Here is a 22,810-nt window from a genome sequence, read left to right as displayed (position 1 = left end):
CCGTAGTTTTCATTTTATGGTTTGACATGCATACCATGGTATACTACTTTAAAACAGCACAGAACTTGTGTATGAAAAGAGGTTGCTTAAGTATAGTCTGAAATGGAACAAATTGCTTTCTACTCTGAAATATGGGGAAAAAAAAAAAAACCAAAACCAAACCAACAAACCCCACGATGAAATACAAATAATGTAACTCAAACATAACTGAGGCATACAAGAGGTACAGAAAAATGACTTCTGATAAGAGAAAACTTAGTTGCTGGCAATAAAATGCACAGGATATCTGTTAGCTGAATTTTGGGTGAAGCAAATGCATAAACATGAGTATCATTTGATATTTTCATGCAAGATCATTATTTTAAAATTTGAAGCTACGGGAAGAATTTTGATTTGAATCGTTGTCTTTGTATCTTAATGCTGACTGTGACAAGGAATGATGTAAGGAAAGTGGAAATCCAATCTCATTCCTTTTACTAGGGTTCACACAGACCCTCTGGTATTTCTGAAGGCTTGGAAAGGCGAAGTTGGCGTACAGTGTTTTCCATATCTAATTTCCTTCTTTGGTGAAAATTCTGGTAATTATTAATGACATTTACTATAGAGACATCCAAGACAGTTGCAAAGTTTCTAAGAGAAACTTCTACTGTAAGCTGGGCTCTTTCTGTTTTTAATGTATGACAGATCAGAATACAAAAATGCAGCTGAAACAGAAATAATAGAAGAAACCATTGCGAACAATTTCTAGCGTGCAAATTCAGATACTTTTCAAACATCGGTATATTACGACTGTTTGCAAAGTATCTTAAAAGTTTGTGTCTTTGCTCAGTGATGGTAGAAGTTGCTCCTGTGCAAAGAGCTCTGTCATAGATCAGGGCATTAAATATAGCGATTTGTGAGCTCCTCTGTTTCAGTGGTAGGGTAGGAAAACCTGACTGCCTAACGAGCACCCGTCCAGCGTCTTCCACCTTCCCGTTTGGTTTCAAGTCTGGCTTACAGTTTAGCTGGGCTGGAGAATTTGAATGATTTTGTTTTCAGTGGTTAGAGTAGATGCTCAGCCTGTTCAAAGGCTGTTTACAGGCTAAGTGAAAGCAGTTTTCGTTAGAAGAGGATGTATCTTATCTTTCTACTAAGGTTTATTAAAAATATGTAACACCTGATAATTTCACACCAAATGAGTGGCTGCTAAATTTCCCCCTCTCTGTCTCTCACACACACACATCTACACACAAACAGAGGAATGCTTCTTGACTGCCAAACTATGTGCCAAGATTTTGTTCACTTTAATCTCAATCATATGAGTTAGAGAACCATGAAACAAAGTTTCTACCAAGTATGCTGACAGATTTTTAGTTCTAGTGGCTCCACAGGGCATCACTACAAGTACACTGAGAAACTTTTCTTATTAAAGATTTCTGAGCTGATCCGTTTTCCATTTAAGTCAACATGAGCAGTATCACCATGAAGAACTCAACACTTGCTAACTGATACCATACACTCATCAAAATGATTTCATTTGTAAGCAAACAAAAAAGTTGTGGTACCTCCAACACCATCGTGCGGTTACTGCTGGCACAGGAAAGCCATTTGGTGGCAGCTACTTCGGCGTGTTGTGTCACGTAACACCATGTTGGTTCGGGACTGACAAATCTAAACATACGGTTTGAAATACTGGGGGAAATTTTTCCTGGGAAGATGGGGGGAAGAGGCACGGAAAAGCCTCTTTCTCTCTTCTGAGGCCTTTACATTTTCTGAGTGAAGACATCTCAGAGAAGAGCCATCACCTTACCCTTGGTTTGGAGGGGTCCGTGGTGATTTTAAGAGCCTCAGTATTACCTGTAAATGGCCCATAATCTGGGCAAATGAGCAAGTTCTTGTTCTTTGTTTTTAAATCCTGAGAGAAAATCTGGATATTTACATTTCTGATCCAAATATATAAAGGTTAAGGCACTGATCCAACAAAACACAGAAGCATTTCCTTAACTGTAAGGAACAACCGTTGGTCACAAAATGGATCTATTCAGGCCCTTAAAGAGAACTATCCACCTATTTTGGTGGACAGAGGCTGGTACCAGTAAAGCAGGAATTACAGAAAGAAATAACCTATATCCATTACAAAGTAGAACAAAAATGAGAAAGGTGTTTCTAATAGCAATATCTGTTTCCCAATAATTTCAATTATTTGAAACGCATCATATCTGACACCAAAAAAAAAAAAAGGTTCATGAAGGACTTATGAAAAGAGAGCTGGATCGGGCTGGCTGGAGCTGCTCGGGATCCAAGTGATACGGTTCTGTTGTGTTATGAAACAAAATGGCCACATTTTGCTCTCATTTACATATATGTCATTCCTCCCAAACCAGGGAACATTGTTTGTCTGCATGAAGACAAAAAGAAGTTGGTTTGCTATATAATTACATCCATGATCCATGAGGATCCCGATTATAATAAAACAGTCTGCTAAGCGACTATACAACTGGAGATCTTTAAAAGACTTGTTAATTCCTTGGGGGTTTACCATGCAGTAGCCAATTCAGGGACAATTCAGTTACTAGATTGCTAACAATATCGGTTTCATAAATTCAGGGGAGTAAAATGAGGTAAAAAATCTTCTCTTAAAGAAGTGAAAGCCTTAACATAAAGCCGCCTTTTTAAGCTACTCTCTTACTTTGCCCTCTGCCTTGCTCCTGAAGCTTTCTGTTGGTAGAGTTTCTCTCACTTAGGTATCAATCCCATTAGACTGCTATATTATATGGTTAAAACATTGATGTAACACAAGCTGCTACAGCAAATAATTGAAGTAATAAAATACAACTGCAGTTATTTGCTCTCTTGAATTGCAGGCAGAAAAAAAGGAGACAGGGTTTTTTAAACCGACCCCATAGTGTTGCATACAGACAGCAAAAGGTTTTTTTATTTTTTTTTTTCTTTTATTGCTGTAAAACTTTTTGGAAAAAAATACAGTGTAGTTGTAGTAACTTTTTTTTTTCCCCCAACAGGAAATGCAATTAGACTACATTGTGGAATTATACCTTCATAATTTTATTTAATATCCATAACTATTTTTAAGCAAGAGGGATGTTGAAAGAATCTGAAACTACAACTACCTCTTCCCCCCGCCCCCCCCCCAAAGGAACTTAATGGACTTAACTTGTGTGTGTGTGTGTGTGTGTGTGTGTGAACATCTCCTCTAGGCCAAGACTCATTTTGTCAAGTGTTAGCCCAAAGTGTTCTATTAATGGCTGAACTGTAAAGTCTGACTAAATGGGGTTTGCAGTGGAAATACTGCCAGCTCCTTGTCTGTGATGGCATGTGTACTGTACTAGGGCACAATGCCTCACATCCTTGGTTTATTCAGGAAGAAAAGAGAGGATTTTTGTGTCTATCTTTTTATCTTTTCCATGGCTAGGAGGTGGATACCCTCATGTGTGAGCTTCCCTGAATCTGACTCTGACCAGGGGGTATGTCAGGACCTTCATTTTCTCTTTGGCGCAGAGTAAGCAACAGACAGTCAGCTGGCTTTAAATTTCTCTAGACTTTTTGTTTCAGTGTGTACAAATGTCAGCTACTTGATTTACAAAGTATATTAACATTATTTTAATATCTAGAAAATGTTGTTTGATTCTTTTTTATTTCATAGGTTAAGTGGTTTATTTTATTTATGAAGCCTATTGAAAAAGATTTTATGGAAAATTCTGAAGACAAAATGCCCTGTTTCTTTCTACATGTTCACTAATAGATATATTATACAATGCTAGAAAAAGGCAAAAGGCCAAACTCATCTCTGGTGTAATTCCAGTAAAAGCAATAAAATTACACAAGGCATGAATTTGGCCCAGGCATTGTAAATGTTACTCTGGTGCACACTGAGTGTCTGCTTGTTGTTACTGGCAAGGCTTAAAATACAAATCCCCTTTTTTTTCATAGAAAAGGATACATTTCTCTGGAACAGATTAATCAATGAAACAGGTATCAGGTAACTATGACAAAGACAGCAACTGGTTCAAATGCCTGCCTTTTTAACGTTTTTTTCTTCTTCTAACTAGCTTACAGTCTCTGCTTTCAAATGTTTTAAATATATATTTATTCTCTCGTTTGTGCATTGTCATTGCAAGGCTTTTATTCTTTTTTTTTTTTTTCCCTGCTGTTGTCTCCTTTTCTCTAATTTGTCTTGTATGCCCTTCCGTGATGTTTCCTGTTGACACTTCTTGATATTTTTTCTAACTCAGAATGTGGCTTTCTAGCAGACACAGAGGCCCCAGAGTGAATACCCTTCAGAGCCAATTCTGACTTGGACCTTGCACAACGCTATTAACTGGCTCTTACTCTAAGAAAGGTGGCTATAGCAGGATTGCCTGAGCCTGAAGACAGAAATGGTTGAGGAAAGCTTGCCAATATGTTTGCACTAAATTCAACCACCCTTAATTTCCACTCAAAAGAAGAATTAAAAAAAAAAAAAAAAAAAAAGCCCCAAACATTTTAAATCACAAACTTGCAAGGGCTTTTCTCAGAACTTTGTTGTTTTATATTGCATTCATCTGTACGTTACAGTTTATGCGTGTTGGCTACTTTCAAGTAAACATAGTTCAATGCCCTCAGAAACAGTTTTCTTCAGCCCACTAGAATTCCCTGGAAAAAGGCTTTATCTGCTGAACTGCTGGATATTTTTGTGTGTCTGCAATTTTTTTTTCCTATCAGTTTGTTTTGTTTCTTTCTTTTTTTTTTTTTAAATCAGTGCATATAAAAGTTGGGAGCAGAAGCCTCTTTGGAACAAGATAGAATCATAAAAGACTTCAGGAATCTCATCACAAGCTAAACAGTACAAATTGCACATTCTTCATGGAAGTATTAGCTTTTAGTGCGTGCCTGGATCCAAGCATAATAGATTATCCCAAAGTGGGAAAGAATGAACAGTACAAAATTAGCAGAACTGGGAGCTCAGATCATTTGGTGGAGCAATATGATCTCTGTACTTTCAGGGTACTGAATTCTAAAGCCACTGGAAACAGTATGTAAAATTATATCAGAGTAAGCAAGGAAGCATGTGTAGGCCTGGGAGAAGGAAAAAAAAGTTTGGAAAATACCTTTCCAAAGGAAAATAAGTACTAAAAATCAGTGAATGAGCTTGTAGGAAACAAAATGTTATTCGCGAAAAAATTCTTGCTCCAAGGGTAGAAATATGCTAAAAGATATGACAAAGAGAAAACACAAATAAAATACGTTTCAGTGGTTGTTCAGGGGCCAAGTGCTGTTGGAGAATAATCCTGCACTCAGACAGAAAAATAAAACTGCACAGGATAGGTCGGTCTCCTGAGGTTTCCCTTCTTCTCAAGGAAACCTTGCCAGAACAAATCCTTTATGCCACCGGCTGATGGGTTTGGTCTAATCATGCTGGGAAGTAGCCCAGGAACACTGTACATTTAATGGAAGCTCAAAGATGGTGGTGAGCATACTCTGGCAAAACTACCCTGTACTTTCTGACTGCCTTCTTCAGGTCCTCAGGAATGGGAATGAATTATTTTTGAGAACCAAATAACTTAGGGGGAAAAAAAAAAAAATATTGCTTAAGCTAAACACACCCTGGAGGAGTAAGTTGCTGAAAACAAAATAAGATGGAATATTACAATATATAGAGGGATATAAACTGCTAGAGGTTGTATATAGTGGCTGTTAATACATACCTTGGCTGCACAGGCCTCCTGTCTTCTGCCATCCTCACCGTGCTCCTATAACCTACTAACCACACCCCACCGTATATAGTGATCCCAGCACGGGAGTCATCAGCTTTAGGAGGTGTTTGGGATTTTTTTTTTGCAATTCTTCTGCAGCGTTTTCTTCCATTAGAAAATGAGATAGCATTAAACTGTTTTAAAACCTCATTTTTTCCTATCTATATAAATATATTCACAATACTTTATATTTTTAAAACTCATTTCCTCCTTGCTGAACTCCTTGAGATAAGTGAACTCTCCTCTATGTAAACTTTCTACCAGAATACTGACTACCTTTTAAGCGGTATATGATTTAGAAGGTAATGAAATATCACTTTCTTTTTTTTTTTTTTTTTTTTTTTATAAATAGGTTTTAAAGTGCTTTTAGCTGCACTTTAGCTTTTAGATTAAGAGATAAAACTGATGAAAGGGACACAACCTTCTGTCACAGGGCAGCATGGCATTTGGGAGGTGAGGTAGTTTAAAATACCATTTTTATCTTCATTTCTCTTCATCAGGATGACTGTATTTCTTTCTTACATCCCATAAGGTACTTTATCTTTGCCCATAAAGACAATTTCTTCCTCAAACCCTGAATATTCTGCAGTATGAGACTTTGTGCGCGTGCGTTTCCGCACCGATATTATGCGTAATCAAATCGCAGCGATGGACATTAAAGCCAAACTGAGTCTCGATTTCAGGTGCTTTGGCGTGTCAAACTTTGGACACCTTTGAGAAATGTGATTTTCAGAGAGCAAGCTCTTAAAATCTCTTTCAAAATCACGTCTTTTTTAACGTTGCACAGCCAGCCCCTAATGGTCACTTCTGAAGTCTCGCTAGCACACCCGGTCCTACCCCAGCAGCTCAGCCCCCAACCCAAGAGCCCGACGCTCAGGGATTTTTTTGTCATTGCTCTTATTTATCATGATTTGCTCAGTGGGGCTCAGAGCAACGCAACCCAGTAAATAATACATTGGACAAACAGAGAAGATAACAAAAGGAAATAGTTAAGGTACTATAATAATTTTAGCCATTCTTTTTTCAGGTCACTATAATCTGCCCAAAGATAACTAATTGTTCAAAGTAAACATTCCACTCCGACCACAAAAGGAATCCATTACACAAACATATAATTCACAGTCATTTTTAGTGGGTTGTAAACAGTTTGGAATGAGCATAAAATGGGACAAAAATCAAAGTGAGCATTTAGAAATGAAAAAGTGTTTGCTACAAAAGGTCAGTCCCTTTACTTGGCAAACTATGTAGAAAAGCCTGGGAAAATGTTGAACACACAAGCAGTAAGGGAATTTTAAAGCCAACAACCTCCCTGTTTCTTTAAACAGACATCGGAACCTATAACTGGATCCTGTCAAACAAACGACAGCAAAAAAACATAACAGCTGCTAAGAAGTAAAGTTGAAAGATAAAGTTTTCTGAGCTAAGAACCTTCTCAGAAGTGGACTAAAGGTCTTTCTTAAATCTTTAAGCAAGGTTATGGATCCCAGGGTGGCTTTTAGGCATTGAATCAAATATGTAATTTTGTGTATCATTCCTGTCAGAGCATCCTGTGCTCCAAGAAAAGCAACAGAAAACAATGTCTGCAATGTCCAGTTTAGAATGGAAACGGTACCTGTAATCATCAGCTTTGCTGCCTGCAGTGTCATTTTTCAAGTCATTTAGGCTGATTTGAGAACACTAACTTGGTTTTGGGAATGGAGGGAGAAAATGAAGGACGTTTCAAAAGAGGGATGAAAGTTAAATTATATTTCCCTGGAGCATTAGTACTGTATTTCTTTACAAAACCTGAACTACACTGGATACCCTCGGTAGGTTTAGGAGACTGACTGCTCAGGGTGTGTCATTAGACACAGAGACAAATGATCATCCCTGCAAAAGAGTTTAGTATCAGACTGGTTTCACACGATAAAACACTACTATGAGAAGTACTGGATGGCATTTTGTTTAGGTGCAATGCAGACTGATATTTTTAATATTTTTTTATGCGTTCTACTCATGCCTTTCACATATTTTAAAAAAATGTAAATTAAAAAAAAAAAAAAACCAAAACAAAACAGCCAGGACATTTAAAGGGTCGTGGATATCAAAATAAATAGGCGACTCAAGAAATGACTGGAAATAATATCTGGCCTAGAAACACCAAAAATCTTGCAATGGGCCCCACCCTTGGCAGGAGTGCACAGCATGTGAGTTATAGTACACTGGAAGGCTTGTCCCAGGCTTTCCTTGCTGCACCGCTCAGCTCAGGGTTGGGGCTACCCATCAGACACTTTCTGGGGACAAGAAAAAGGGTGGAATAAAGATAGAAAAAAATCAGGTCAACAGATAGCCCCAGAAAAGCCCCACCTACATCCGAGGTACACATTGGTGGCAAAGTAAAAGACTACGTGGACAAAACAAGGAACACACTGTTCCAAGAAAAACTTTTCCTCCAAGTCCCTGAGAAAGTAGAAAGTCAAGAAATGTTAGAAATCTTTGAGTAGCCATTTCTTCAATCTGATCATTGCATGGTTCAGAATTACTCTCTTATCCTCACCAGGTCACATCACATACGTGGGAGTTTTCTTCTATTTAGGATATTGCGTTAGATACCAAGGGTGAAACGCTCTTTGCGTAGATACTATTGGCTTCAGCAGCACAGGTCTGCATAGCTTAATACTCGGGACAAGAAGTTCATTAAAAAATATGAATAAATAAATAATACAGGAAGGAAAAAAAAAAAAAAACAACAAAAAACATGAGCTTGCTTAAATTAAAAAAAAAGTCAAATGTGACAATTGCCTTGCGAGTTTACAAGAACGGGCACATTTTTATTGTCTCCCTTTATTAAACTCCACTACCAGCTCTGCAAGAAGGCTGAGTAAATGTAGAAAGCCCCTCTGATTCCCATTCCTATTTCAGTAACCACAAATAGGAAAAGAAGCTGAAAAAAGGGAATCCACTCTTGAACAAGTAAATCCTTGTCAGAGAGATAAATATGCATTTTGGTGGGAGAATTTTTAGACCAAACCTCATAAAGCACCTCTGTCCTGAAATGGTGAGTAAGCAAACAGTAGCCTAGGGGATAAATGACCAACATCTGATCTAAGTTGCAGCAAAATACTTTCAGACTAATTCCTTTGATTTCAATGTAGATATTAATTTAAAAATAGTGTAACTAAACAGGAAATCTTGCCAACAGTTAATGACACCCTCTACATTTTTAATCTGTGAGAGAATATTACTACAGTTGGCTATTGTATGTAACCTCATCTACACAGGAAAATGTACTAATTAATACGGTTTATTCAGATCGCTGCTAGACTTTCTTTCTGTGCACGGTGATAATGTTCTAAAAATCAGAAAACCAAACAGAAAATCAATAGGTAAATAATAATTAAACCCACGAGCTGATAAATAAGAACACAACCGTTCAGCAAAGCATGAATGTTTTGTAAGCGACATTTAGGGTTAGTCTCCTAAGGTCTTTTTTCCTAATACTCCTTTATCTTAAACGAAGCACGCAAGTTAACATTTTTGGTACAGTTACAGTATGTAGATGATATATTTTCTAAATAGGAAAAAAAGCTTTTCTACAACAGCCAATATGCCAGCTGTACTGAGTATCTAGGCCATCTTACTAAGACTATGAAAGTAAACATACAGTTTTCATTAAATGTGCCTTTCCCATAATTGGTACATAAGTATTTCCCATGACTCTGCAGTTGAGTGTCTTGGCTGGAGGCATATCTGGCCATTAAGAGGAGGGCTTCAGATCTGTTGAGTCTCAGCCATGCCGGGAGACTTGGCACCTCCACATACTGCTTCCTAATACCAACCCCGGTATAAAATGTCATCAGAAGCTTGCATAAACATTGGACTTAGCTTCACATAAATTACTGCTGTCCTGAGATAGTTTATGCCAGAACTTAGTAAAAACAACACTTTGAGTAAATAGAATGTGAGTAAATGCAAGCATCTTAATCCAAGAAAATGATAATAGAAAAAACCGTATATCAAATATAAACTCATAAATACGGTGATAAAACGAAATTTTTATCTCATGCCATATGATTAGCCTTTATTTACATATTAGGCTAACTGAAACAGGGAGACTTCTGTAAGTCACAGCAAGTTTGGAGGAAACACGAGAACAATAATGCAATACTCCAAAGAAGGAAACCCTTGGAAGAAACACTGATATTTTCATTTCTTCTGTGAAAATTTCTCTGCTAATCACACAGCTAATAAGCATCTAATCAGGTTTCTTGGATTTTTCTTTTACAGCTCAGCAGTGCAGAGACTTCAGGCCTCACTTCTTCCGGAGGAGAGGTCAGATACCACAAAACATCTATGAATTATCTAGTGCATCTTTTGGAGAACCTGTGCTAAGATCGTAACCGAACAGTCAATTAGACATGTTCTGCATGGCGTGGCATTTTTATAATCTAATCTCTGCCTTTCCTTTTCATGTTCTGAATTTCTCCTCACAATTCCTCCTCTATTAATAGTCACTTCACACATTTCCCCCCTTTCTTTGTCTCTTTCTTTATCCAGCCTTCCTCCAAAAAACCAATGCTACTATCTCCCCCTACCGAACGATCTCCGGTTTGTTAGTCTCTGACTTCCTGCCAATCATTCTGGGAATAATAATATCCCAGTGCTCTCTTTGCTGTATGATTAAAGCATGAATTTCCCAGAGTTTGAAACTCCAGGGTAGTTTTATTGCACCTTTCACTATAAACCCAGGTAACAATGATGGAATTAAAATAGCTTTTTCCTTTGTGGTTAACGGTCTAAGTATCTTTTTATTTTTCATTGGTTCTCTTGTTCTGAGACTCCAGTATATGGCAGCGACAATGGGTTCACCCAGCCTTATTCTGAAAATAAATTTTCTATCTTTTGCAAGATATATGTTTCCCCAGATCCCTGGAACAAGTTGTAAACTTGTAACAGATGGTGATGAAGCCTCACATTTTTATACAATACATTTTAAGATTCTGCATCTACCGCATGTACCTTCCAAAGAAAATGACCTTCAATGAGAGAAGATACACTCTGCAGAAAGGAAGGCAGGCAACGGTGTTAAGTACATCTTTTTTATACTATGAAAATCCTTCTTCTTAATCAAAACTTTTTAATGAGGTTGAATACTCATTCCAATATTCTTACAATAGTATGGCTTTTTAAAATAACTGTAAAAATTAGACACCTGCACACATTAAAAAAAATATAGTCACACTAGAATATAACATTTATTTTAGTTGAATACAATTCAGGACTTAGGAAAAAGCATTGGCATTACACTCACCAGAGACTTCAGAACGAAAGTTACTGACATTTTATTGATGTTTAGCATTTGCTTACCCAGGGAAAGACTAAACCAACAACATGTCAAACAAATTATAAGGAATAATCAGCATGAATGGGTTCTATTAGTGTCTTATATAAAGAAAATGAAGATACAGAATGTGATATAGTTCAGTTCATAACTATATTATAAATGGAACTGCTTGCCTACCCTGGCAATTCTAGCAGAGTTACAAGGTTAATGTTTTGATTACCAATAGAGAAAAAAATAGTGTCAAATATTAAGGTACTCACCTCTTCTTTCAACAGCTTTTATACACAGTCTAACAAACTGGGGGACTGTAGATTTCTCGTGTTCACAAACCAAGTGCAAATGGGAGCCAAAAATTTGATCTACATTTGGAAAAAAAGAGGAAAATACATTAAGGCATATTAGTAGTAGTGGGATTTTTCTCTCGTCTGAGCTTGCATATTAATTAAAATCTCAGCTATCAACGATGGACAGACAAAGCTGGAAACAAATTCTTTTTGAGTCCTACAGGACATTGGCTTCTGCCACAGAACCAAATCTCTCAATATCTGTTGCCCGTAGCACTTGGGTACTTTCCCCTGGGTTCAAGTTTCAGTTGCCATTTACACCTTCACCTTGACCTTTCTGAGGCTGGAAGGTCCCTGGAGTTTGCTTGGACCTGCTGTAAAAAAGTGAAACCCACTCTAGAGATAGAGTTCCATATCTTGTGGAATCCAAAGTCCTACATGATAACTCTTGGTCCAACCCTGAAACTCATATTGTTGGGTAGCCTGTCTCTTCCGTGCATACGGAGATTCACTCTTGCCATAGAGTACTGTAGGGGTGCAGGGGTTTCATTACTTTGACTCATTAGGACTTACTACGATTTCATCTCATCTTTACGAGAGGCTTCTTAATCATCAAATTACCTGTTTAAAAAATAGAAGGTCCTAGATGTCTTTGGATGAGGATTGCACCTTACACCAAGTTTAACTTCTGATTTGTGTTGTTTGTTTGATGAATAATCATTTAACTAGATAATGTTACCTTTTAGTTTTTATGATTTTAAAGTTTTGATCAAGTTTGACTGTTGATCTTAAAACATATTTATATAAGCAGGTTAAACTCTTAGGATAACTAATTAGCTTCCTCCACCTCCTTTCCACTCTGTATATTTGAGAAATTATGAAAAGAGCAATCAGTAATGAGGACGTTGTCAGCTAGAATCAAAATGAATCAAGCAGATGAGAGAAACTACTCAATAGGAGCCAGTTAAATGCTCAAACAATAAGAGTGTACTATGATCATTTCTCCAAAGAGACAGTCTCCATATAGCATTTCACCAGAGCACTACATTTTCAAAATTGGCGTAGAGGCCTGGAAAATTTTTGTGTAGAGAGCCGAAGGGTGCTAGCACAAGCCTGGGCTCGGCACAGCAAACCCAAAAAGCAGAAGAGCAGGAGCTCCTGCTGTCCTCAACAGTTCCCACGGCACTGGATGTTTCCTCCATAGCGGGTCCCACCACCTTCCACCATAACCAGTGCGAGTGCTTCTTCCTCCGAGCAGCTCCCCTTTTCCTCACCAACAGGCAAAACCCCATTTGTTTGTTTGCTGCTTCGCAAGGAGCTTCGCTTTCCTATCGTTAATCACTACTATTTCTTACTCAGCTTAGATTTCAAGAGCAACTCGATTGCCTTTTCTTGCCTAGTACCCCAGAGTAGGGAATAATCAGGGAAGCAAGGTGGGGTGCATGGGACGGTTTGGATTTCTTGATACGTAGCAGGGAAGTTGATTCCAGCACTTCCCAGTGCATGCGATCTGCATTCTGGTAGAGTACATCAAAGCCTGAATTTAAGTTAGTCGGAGTTTCGGCTGCAGAAGGGATGGAGGACTGGGTTCACAGAACTACACTGAAGAAGGTTGTGTGCATGTGTGGCGTTAAGCATTAGCGAACAGTCTGTTACATGTTTTGGGGTTATGTTTCTGACAAAGCACAGTCTGGTTACATTTTCTTCATAAAACATTTATAGCTGCCTTCAGTGGTAATTATATATACAGAGATTTATGATTAAAATGTACTAGCACTTCCTCTTTTGACATCTTAATTGTTTTTTAAAATTTTAGCAAAGACCTGTCAAATTCTTTGCATAATATGGAATGGTCTCCAATGTAAATTATGTTAAAAAGAACTAAAAATGTGTCTTATTTAGTGGACAAAGACACTTGTAAACAATTTCAGAAGCAAAACAGGCAAAGAACTACGCTGTGTTTAGCAATACACGAAGAACTGAAACAAAATTAATGCATGGGTGTTCAGCAGCTTCTCTTCTCTATTACAAACTATAACCAACTTACAGGTTATTTTGCAGTTACTCTTTCAATCCCCAGTATGAATGCAGAACACTTGGTATTCCAGGGAAGAAATTTTGAAAAAGCTGGAAACTGTTTTGCAATTCTCACCTAGTCCATTGCTTCTTTCCTGGGTGCAGATTCTGTACCTTCAGCAAAAAGTTTAACCTCATTTTATATACCTTTCAATATATGGATATGGTCACATTCTGTATCCTTCAGTTAAGCTTTAAAACACTTCTTCTTTAGAAAATAGGCCCTCAGGATTTTTGTCTTGAATGGAAGGGGCAGCAAATCAGCATTAACAGTTGCTGGGCATCAAAAGAGTCTATGGTAAAACAATGACACAGAACTGCTTTGGATTTTTTTTTTTTTTTCCCCCCCTTTCTAGAAATTCATGAGTACTTATAAGTACATGATGTCATGAGTCATCCAAATACTCTGAATTCTGGATACTCCTGAACCGCAAACTCCGTGACTCTCTCTGGTCAATTGATTTTTTGCTGGATCTGTTTCTGTACATAAACATGGGAATGGCAGTAGTTGCACTGCCATATTTACACTCTTAGAGGTCACAGGGATAGTTGAGGAAAACTCAGTTAAGATTTGTTTGTGCAGCATTTTGAAAACAAGGAATTATAGGAATGGCAAATTACTAACTTTTGTAAACTAGATTTATGTGTAACTAAGATTAAAATATTACTTTCTTATTCTTTTATAGCTGTGTATATGTATTTTAAAACTAGTTGAAGGGGAAACTATCCAGGACATTTTTTCAAAAAAAATAAGAACTGCTCCCAAAGGGGTAAAAGAAGCAAAAAAGCCCTTGTTTGATTTATTTGTGATAAGGCCCTTCAAAACTTCATTTTTTATGACTTGAAAAAAAAAAAAAAAGATGTACACAACACTCCTAACCTCCTGTTATGACAGTTTATGTTTCCTATCCAGCTTATTTAACTGAAATGCCTGGGAAATAGACACAATTACCACCTTATGGAATGCTACTTAACTTTAAATGCTCCCCTCTGAATAGAAATCCACTTTATCTTCTCAGAGTTATTCCAGTTTCTCAGGAATTATTTCCTCCATAGGCTCCTGAAATGCTCTTGTTTCATCATTTAAAAATTTAAACTAACAATTGTTCAGAAATATCTTTTATTAGAACAAAGGCAATTCCCATACAGTGGATTCTGTTCACAAGAGCTCGTACAAAGGAGCTGCATACTATGCCCATATACAGCTTTAATCATTCACTCTTTCAGCTGTTATCAATTTAAAACCAATGAAACTCCCACACTGAGTCCATTTGAGCAGTCAATTTTAATATCTTGGGGCATCTGTAGTTATTCTGAATTGGCTGCAAAAGCAGAACTAACAAGTTAAGCTCTAACCATAAGTCTACATCAGGCTGGTAAACCATACATCAAACACAGACAGTTAGTCAATACTGTAGTATGAAAAACCAACAAGCGTTTTTAAGAAGAGCAATATATTCATAATACGTTTGGTGGTATGGTTTACATTACACATCCCCGATATCTGCGCACTAAACTTTCTATTTAAGATGGTGGGGTGTGTGGCAGCTTTGCACATGGATATAAAATGAGACACCAGAAGAGGAGGGAATGGACGTTCGCAAGTTGTATAATAGAAAATGATGATTGCAGCCGCAACGATTGCTCATTCTGGTGAGCTGCAAGTTTTCCCTGAGCCTGACAGAGCTACTTTTTTTTTTGAGTAGCTCTCGCAGGCTGCAGCAAAGCCACTAATTCTGAGCTGCAGAAATCTAGTCTATGGGAGACAATACTTCTGGAAAAGAAACAATTGAAAAAAAAAAAAAAATCACTAAAGCCACATCCTCACTAAGAATGTCATTGTTTAACTGGTTTTGGTGTACATGGATGAGATGTGGCCACACTTGGAAGGAACTCATACTTCAGTGTTTTTTGTTAAAAAAAACAGGGAAGGGCATGGCTAATATTCCCATTTCTCGCGGAGAAGCTCAAATTCTGACACAAGAGGAGAAGGTACAATGCCCAACTTTTTAGATATCTAAGTAACTCAGTGCCTTCCAGGAACAGAGTTAACCCTGCTACAGCTGGATTTTGAACTGCTGGACTACCAGAGCTTTGTATCGACATCTGTTTGTTTTCTTTGTATCTGTTTGAATGTTGGGAGGGAAAAGGGGGAAAGAGAACAAGAAGGCAAAATAAGAGAGGAATGTACAGAGAGAGGGACAGAAGTGTAGGCACCATAGCAGTGAATTTTTTGGAGAGGGAAGGGATGCAGTTGGGCCACATTCTGAAAGGTGACTTCTTCTAACTGCTCAGTCTGTAGAGTCAGACATATTAAGTCAGACATTAAAATGATGCCGATCCCAGACTGGGGCTCCAAATAATGTCACGACGCTTTTACAATAAGTTGGCCAGGTCCTCAGCTGACTGAAGTCAGCGAGGTTGTCAATGGAGCTCCTCTGATTTATGTTAGCTGGGAATCTTGCCAGTCCTTTTAACTTGGAGATTTACTATATATCGTTGATCTGTGGTGGTCATCAATTTAAAAAAAAAATTACATTTGTGAACAGTTACTATTAAGTGGCGTATGAGCTGCCAGATTTGTTTCGCATTCTCAGAAAAAGGGAAAATAGAGAGGTACTACAGACACTGGTCTCTTTTAAGAAATTATGGTGTTTTACTGGGGACAATAGTTCATTTGAATTCAAAGAGAGTGAGTCTGCTGTACTCCTCAAAACAGGTCTCCAAAAAAGAGATATTTTAAAATTATCTGAATTATTTCTGATCATCATGTCAACTGAAAATATCACTTCATCCAGTGTTTGGCCATCCACAGGATTTGGGAAACGTACTTCCAAACATCCATGGAGCGGTCAAAGAAAGAAAGAAATACCCTTGGGACCCACTGTCCCTGCAAGTCAAAGGAAACTTTTCCTAACTTTCCCTAAATTATTATGGGCACCAGATCACTTGCTTAATTCCTGCAGAACCCAGAAGAATTACAGAACTCACCAAAGGTAGGTATTAATCTAGTCTTCTAGACTTCTCATGAGCATTACACTCCTTACACTGAGTGACTCCAAGGTCCATTGAGATATATGAGACAATAAAGATGTTTTCCCTTGTCTGGAAATAAAATGGTTGGTGATCTCTGTGCTGCTATCTGCACAACCACCAACATATGCTGAGCCCTGTTCTATAGGCTATCAAGCCAAATCACAGCTAGTTCCTTTCACTAGCAATTGAGTGGCTTTTATTTTCATCTTGAAACAGTTGTAACCATTCCAATTTTTATGCTGTTTTGGTTTTTGCCTTAACTTAACTTACGAAATAAATTCAATGAAGTTCCTTCGGTGTCTAGCTTCTGAGAAAAAAAAAACCCACCCCAAAAAAACCTAGATTAATGTCTTGCCAGCTGCATAGCTGCATTTTCCTCATTTCCCACAGTGTCATTTATGTTAAGTTGTTACTCATGCTTTTTTACCATTTACTGCATTTTGTGTATTTTGTGATAGTCTATTACTAACACAACCACCATAGCTTTCAAATCACAGTTTCACAGAAGCATTTTTTTAATGTATGTGGACTAGAAAGGCTCAGAAATCAGGAAGTTAGCAGGCCAATATCAAGTTGAAGGTTGGCAATTCATTCTGGGTAATATTAAATCATGACAAAGCTCAAACATAAAGATCAAAGTTCAATTATAGACTATAAAGTAGTTTTAAAAGAGAAGATTTATATATTATTTTTCTAGCGCATTAGTGCAGATTCTGTAAATTCTGAGAATATTTCAATCCCGAGGAACTGAGGACCCCTGCCCTAGTGTATAAATTTGAACTCAGTTATTCTCGAAATAACACCGTTAAAATGGCAGACATGGAACATGCCTCTTATTTACAATTCCTAGGTTTGCATCCATGTGTGGAGATATATATATATATATGTACATAAATGTGCCTATAGACACATACACATTACGCAAAAATACTGTATTAGACATCATCTCAAAACCAGTTGGAAATGCTTCTAGACCAAAGATATTTTGTGTAAGCATGTGTGAGATGGAACGAGGAGGACTGACGATCTTCATTAGAGCTCTCACTGGAGCATGAAAAGCCCCAGTCACCAGCCCATCGCGATGAATGGAGCCAATGTGCTGTTCCCATTCTGGCTTCTTTTATGCAAAGGACTAGAAAGCAAATGGGACAGCGATGACAAAAATAACTTTTTGTCATGTAAAGCGTCATCGCGTCTTCATTTTCGGATCAACACACAACTAACATTTACATGTTGGTCTGCTACATTTCCTTGTCTGATTATTATCCTCCTACTTGTTATTCTGCTCATTTGTTAGTGAGGAGAGTTGCTACATTCTACGTAAACAAAGTTTTGTTAAGAGTTAAATGACAATCACATAATTTCTAGATTTCCTGATAACAGTGTTGGCAGAACAAAGTACCCCAGGAGATCAAACTGCTATTTAATTTCGAAGCCTGTATTCCCAAATTTGGTTAATGCAGAGAAATGTGTCGAGTTTTCTGGCCAAGTGTGTACACATCAGCGACTAACAGAGCACAGAACTGTGTTTAAGTGAACTTACCACCTTAAAATGTATTTACTCATGACTATAATTTACGTGTTAAATTTATTGGAGTTTTGGTTCCAATGTGACATACAATGTAAAAAATCAATATAGATTTGAGAGCTTTATAGTGCCCCTGGCAAATATGAATAGCACTTGATGAAAAGTGAAGGTTTTCACAGCACCTACAGTGCCACTGCATTGGAGTAATTAACACCACACGCTTCATAGATATTTATATCAATTCTTCACTAGCACACAGAACAGCTCTTTGTCAAAAATTCGGTACCGAGATGTCCTGCAAGGCTTTAGACACACTTTTATTATGAGCCCCTATTTTAAGGGATTTACAATTCTGACAGAAGTATTTCCCTATGGGATAAAAGTTAGTATGCATGTTCTCAGAGCTGGAGGAATTTTTTCTTGTAAAAATTGGTTAACATTTTTTCCCTTAAGAAACGAGCAAATAAATAGTTTTGAGAGCTTTCTGCAGCCATTTAAGTCACCTTTAGAAAAATAAATAGATGCATCTTATAATACAAAATTTGGCAAGCTTTTCATTTTTAATCTGGATGGTTGCATTTTGCGATTTAAAAATATTCTAATGTGAGCCTAAAAATTAACATTTAAAAGTGGTCTCTCTATAAGCACTGCAACTGCATTTTCATAACATTTTAACAGATTAAGGGATAAACTCTGGTGAAGACAATGAAGGAACCTTATCAAATGAGCATTTCACATAGACTTACCGTAGATTGGAATTAAGCCGTGCTAACGAATCCTGCCTCATTTGCATGGCCAAAACCTAATCCTAATGAAACTTCATGGTAGATAACTAACATGTTTTCTTCATGGTAATGTTAGTTTGGTAATAAAACCGTGCCGGGTACCCATTCTGAATTACTGTGTCGCAAATCGTGCAGCTTTGTTATCCATGGAAGACTATCCCAGGTAGAACCCAGCTATGTTTATGAATCAAGAGCTTAATGCAACTGTAGCCAAACCCCAATTCATCTGGCTTTCCTAGAGAGATATATTAGAGGATGGATTTGAGTTATGCTAATGAATCTGGATTTGTTAGCAGGGATCACATCTGATCCCTATGTAACACCACAGGAGATTCATCAGGCACACTTTATTAAACTAAAAAAACCCCACCCCTTAAATCCAGAAATTAAAAGACTATAAATTACTCCTCTATTACTGTAATAACTGAAACAAACTAACAGGATGCATTCATATCCCACCCTCAACCCAGAGAGTGCTTCAAAGAGGCAAAACCCTCCAATGTATTGAAATCAGATACTATGGATGTGTGAGGACAGATCCTGAAGGGTTGCTGTGTGAGTGTGCACACCTCACACACATATATTTATGTATAAACGACATTTTTTTTAAAGGTTTCTGTGGCAGTTAGAAGCAGAAGCCCATCACTAAGGCTCAGAACGATTTCATAGAATGAAGACTTCCTTACAGTAAGCAACACTGAACTGAACATTTCTGCACGTATCTAAACCGTAAGAACTTAATTCATAAAATCTTCTTCCTTCGCTTCAGACATGGGCCCAGCTGGTGTTTAACTCTTGTGGCTGCTTGAGCTTTTGCTGGCTGGGGTCAATCTCTTGGCTCAGGACAGACAAGTTTAATACTCACTAGCAACACCCCTTGCCATTCTTGACACACCACTGGAAAACTCACACTCCGCAGATTGACAGGGGCTGCTGGCAAAATGCCTCTTTCTAGTCAATTTGCATGTGCAGTTGTGGGTTTCACACATAATAATTTGGGAGTGCGTAAATTTTTAAAGCATTATTCCAGACAATATTTGAAAACATGGCTTTGCTCGGTTATTAGTGGTCAGAAGCTACTGCCTTCAAGTTAACTACCAGATTCTTAGCAAAACGCTTACTCCTTGGATAAACTAACAAACACGTTTTATCAAAGAAACAATTCTTTAAGGATATGTGAAAGTGATGGCTGGCCAACTTAGCAAGAGATTGGAGTAGGAAAAAAAATCACTGATTCAAAGCATTTATTATTCACTGGCACGTATTTTAAATTGTTAAAAATGTATTTTGTTGGCGAGTTAGAAAAATCATGAGAGAAGACAGCAGAAAGTATTACAGCCTACCCTAGAAGCACAGCATCTGAAGTTCCTATTTAGATTCTAAACCACAAAACTATATCAACGTTCTTTTCTTAAAAAGAAATGGAGTTGTGAAGTATGTTGATTTGCAACGTACATGGTGAGTGCCTGTGTTAAACGGAGGGACTTTTACCACGTGCACACCAAAGCAGAAAAATTGAAGCAGTACTCAGGTAACACAGAGATAGATGTAACCGTACGCTGATTTTTTCTTTACAGTTCAGCAGTGCAAGTTTTATGAGATACAGCAAAAGAAACATATCTAAGAACTATTTGTCCAATGCACTTATTCATTTAACTGAGAATGAGAAATTCATTTGTGAATTTTTACTTTTTTACTCCAAAAAAGTGTATAAGACTGAACACACCTTTAATAAGTCCCTTTTCTTGCAATGTTTTCAAGGAGGGTCGTCGGGAGATGAACTTCTTTAGTCTGCTTTTAACTCGGTTTCTGTCATTTGTGTCAGAGGCACTGTAGTTCAGCCTGAAAACTAAAGGAAATCAAAAGAAAAAGCTTCAGTGAGATGGTATTTTTAAACTAATAGTAGTTTTCTCAAATATCCTTAGAAAATAATGGCCATAGCCACCCTAATAAAATCACATAGTAGGTCAGCAGCGTAGCTGGTTGGATAGTACAAACCATCTGATTAATACTTTTATGAATAAACATGAAGAGTTCACTCTGCTGGTTATTCACAGAGTTGTATTATTTATTGCCCGTAAGTATTGGGATGGCGACCGGTTTACTCACGAAATGTTCACGAATCCCACGATTTTCACACAGATGATTTTTCAACTCAAACTCTGGACTCAACATGTACTATGAACTATTAGCTATATACTACTTGTTATGAGCAAGGATGGATGGTTACACCACTAGTGAAGGACCGAATTCTCCTGCCAAGATGGATTAAGCGTCATACATATCTTTAATACAGTTGTAGAAAACATGGCTATATGCCATGAAATGTGTGCAAGATGCATTAATTTATGGAAAGAAAAGTATTCCTGTCCTAATGATTATAGTTTATTATATTTAGGCATTTACCAAAGTGAGAAGCATTTTGAGCTCAATTTATTCCTGCTCTGTGTCAAAAAGACATAGAACCCAGCTGCAGAAAATCCCCTGGAGGAAGTTTCAAAGGCATAAATTTAACTTTTTCTCTGCTGAGGTGCTTACAGGGCACCATCATAGCTATCAAAATAGGCAGTATTAGTAGGAAGGAGAAACTCAGCATGCTCCAGAAGCCGCAGCGATGCCACGGGAAGACCTTCTCCAAAGCTTTCCCTGAACAAGTAGATTTTTAAAGTTTTCTAAGAAATCACCTGAGCCTCTCCACCCTTGAATAACCCTTGTCCCACGTCCTGGGTTCTCTCAGCCTGCCCGTTCCCCCAAAAGCTGAGCAGGCTAATGGGGCTGCCAGAGGCGCACAGCCTTCCCTGGCCAGGACCTCCAGCTGAGAGAGGGCTGGCTTCTATTTCTGAAGAAAGAAGAGCTTTCCATCTTTTCTTGAAAATCAATCAATCAATCAAGCCACCAAAACACAGTATTCCCCACAAGCTGAGCTCGCAGGAGTTGCTCCATTGTTCCTTCGACAGAATTTCTAAATAGTACCCCGGATAATTTAGCTGCTGTTACAGAGATGCTCCCTAATGTCCCCATCCAGACTGAATCTCCCCTATAATGCAGTGATCTTCGCACAGAGGATCCAAGGGAACAGAGGGAACAAAAATAAAATGATGATCCATATTATCAGGCTATTTTGTAGCAAGAAGTTTTGCATAAGTTATAAACAGAACCAAAATGTTTAAAGGTGCACAATTATAAAAACAATGGCAAGCTAAAATAACTGGTTAAGCAACAGTAACAACCCTGGAATATTGTGGTTTACATTACAAATCTGATTTTAACAGCCAAACTTATAAAATGGTTTACGCTTTGCTGTTGTCAAGGGAGAAAAACTTGCCAAATTGTTCATTTTAAGTAAATAGAACATAGCCAATTAAGGAAAGCAATATTTAAACACATGCCTGTGATGATCAGAGCATAGTTTGCTTCTGATTTCACTACTGATTTTAACAGAAGAGTGCTCCATTTTCCCACAGCACTAAAATGACCCCACACATACTTCCACAAACTAGTAATCACACAGGACAAATAAAAGGACACTTTACTGGAAAATACACAGCTTGGTACAATAATCCATCACTTATGAAAAATAGAATTCACATTTTTTAATGGTAGCATTCTTGGAGTGATGTATCATAGAACATAAAGATTAGCATTCAATTGATGGCTGGTGCTTTTTTAACATTATAGTGGAGGACTTTTTGTTCAAAATTGAGCAACCCTTGGCAGGGACAAGCTAAAATTCCAAGTCACTTGGCTGTGCTATAAAAAGAACAACAAATGGATGTTTCTAATTCTGCGCCTTAATGGTACTTTGAAACAGTGAAGTGAATTGTATTTAGTTTGGGGACTCTCTTGTTGCTTAGGGTCATTCTGTCCATAGCGATTCATGTTTAGGTTTGTTTTTTTCCTGACTTACAGTGAAGCTTCCCCAGTGCAAATGATGCAGGAGTGAAAACAGCTCTTAAGTCACTTGAGATGCCTGCCACATTTCCCATTCTGTGGGACTCCGAAGCGTTTTATGCCCACTTGAACTACATGCTTAGCTCTGAGTATACACC

At 37.7% G+C, this 22,810-nt stretch overlaps 1 protein-coding gene across 5 annotated transcripts in view; it reads right to left on the bottom strand.

The window, feature by feature from the left end:
• Positions 1-22,810, bottom strand: part of ARHGAP15 (Rho GTPase activating protein 15) — a 330,972-nt gene that overhangs the window by 117,759 nt on the left and 190,403 nt on the right. For all 5 annotated transcript variants that reach the window (XM_049803687.1, XM_049803704.1, XM_049803697.1 and 2 more), the window contains 2 exons: positions 20,488-20,610; positions 11,313-11,411 (listed from right to left, as the gene is read on the bottom strand). In XM_049803687.1, the coding sequence (XP_049659644.1) occupies positions 11,313-11,411; positions 20,488-20,610 (222 nt within the window). The remainder of the gene's footprint in view (positions 1-11,312; positions 11,412-20,487; positions 20,611-22,810) is intronic.

The sequence above is a fragment of the Accipiter gentilis genome, chromosome 1, assembly GCF_929443795.1.
Source record: "Accipiter gentilis chromosome 1, bAccGen1.1, whole genome shotgun sequence".
NCBI lineage: Eukaryota > Metazoa > Chordata > Aves > Accipitriformes > Accipitridae > Astur > Astur gentilis.
This window is presented reverse-complemented; position numbering and strand designations above follow the sequence as displayed.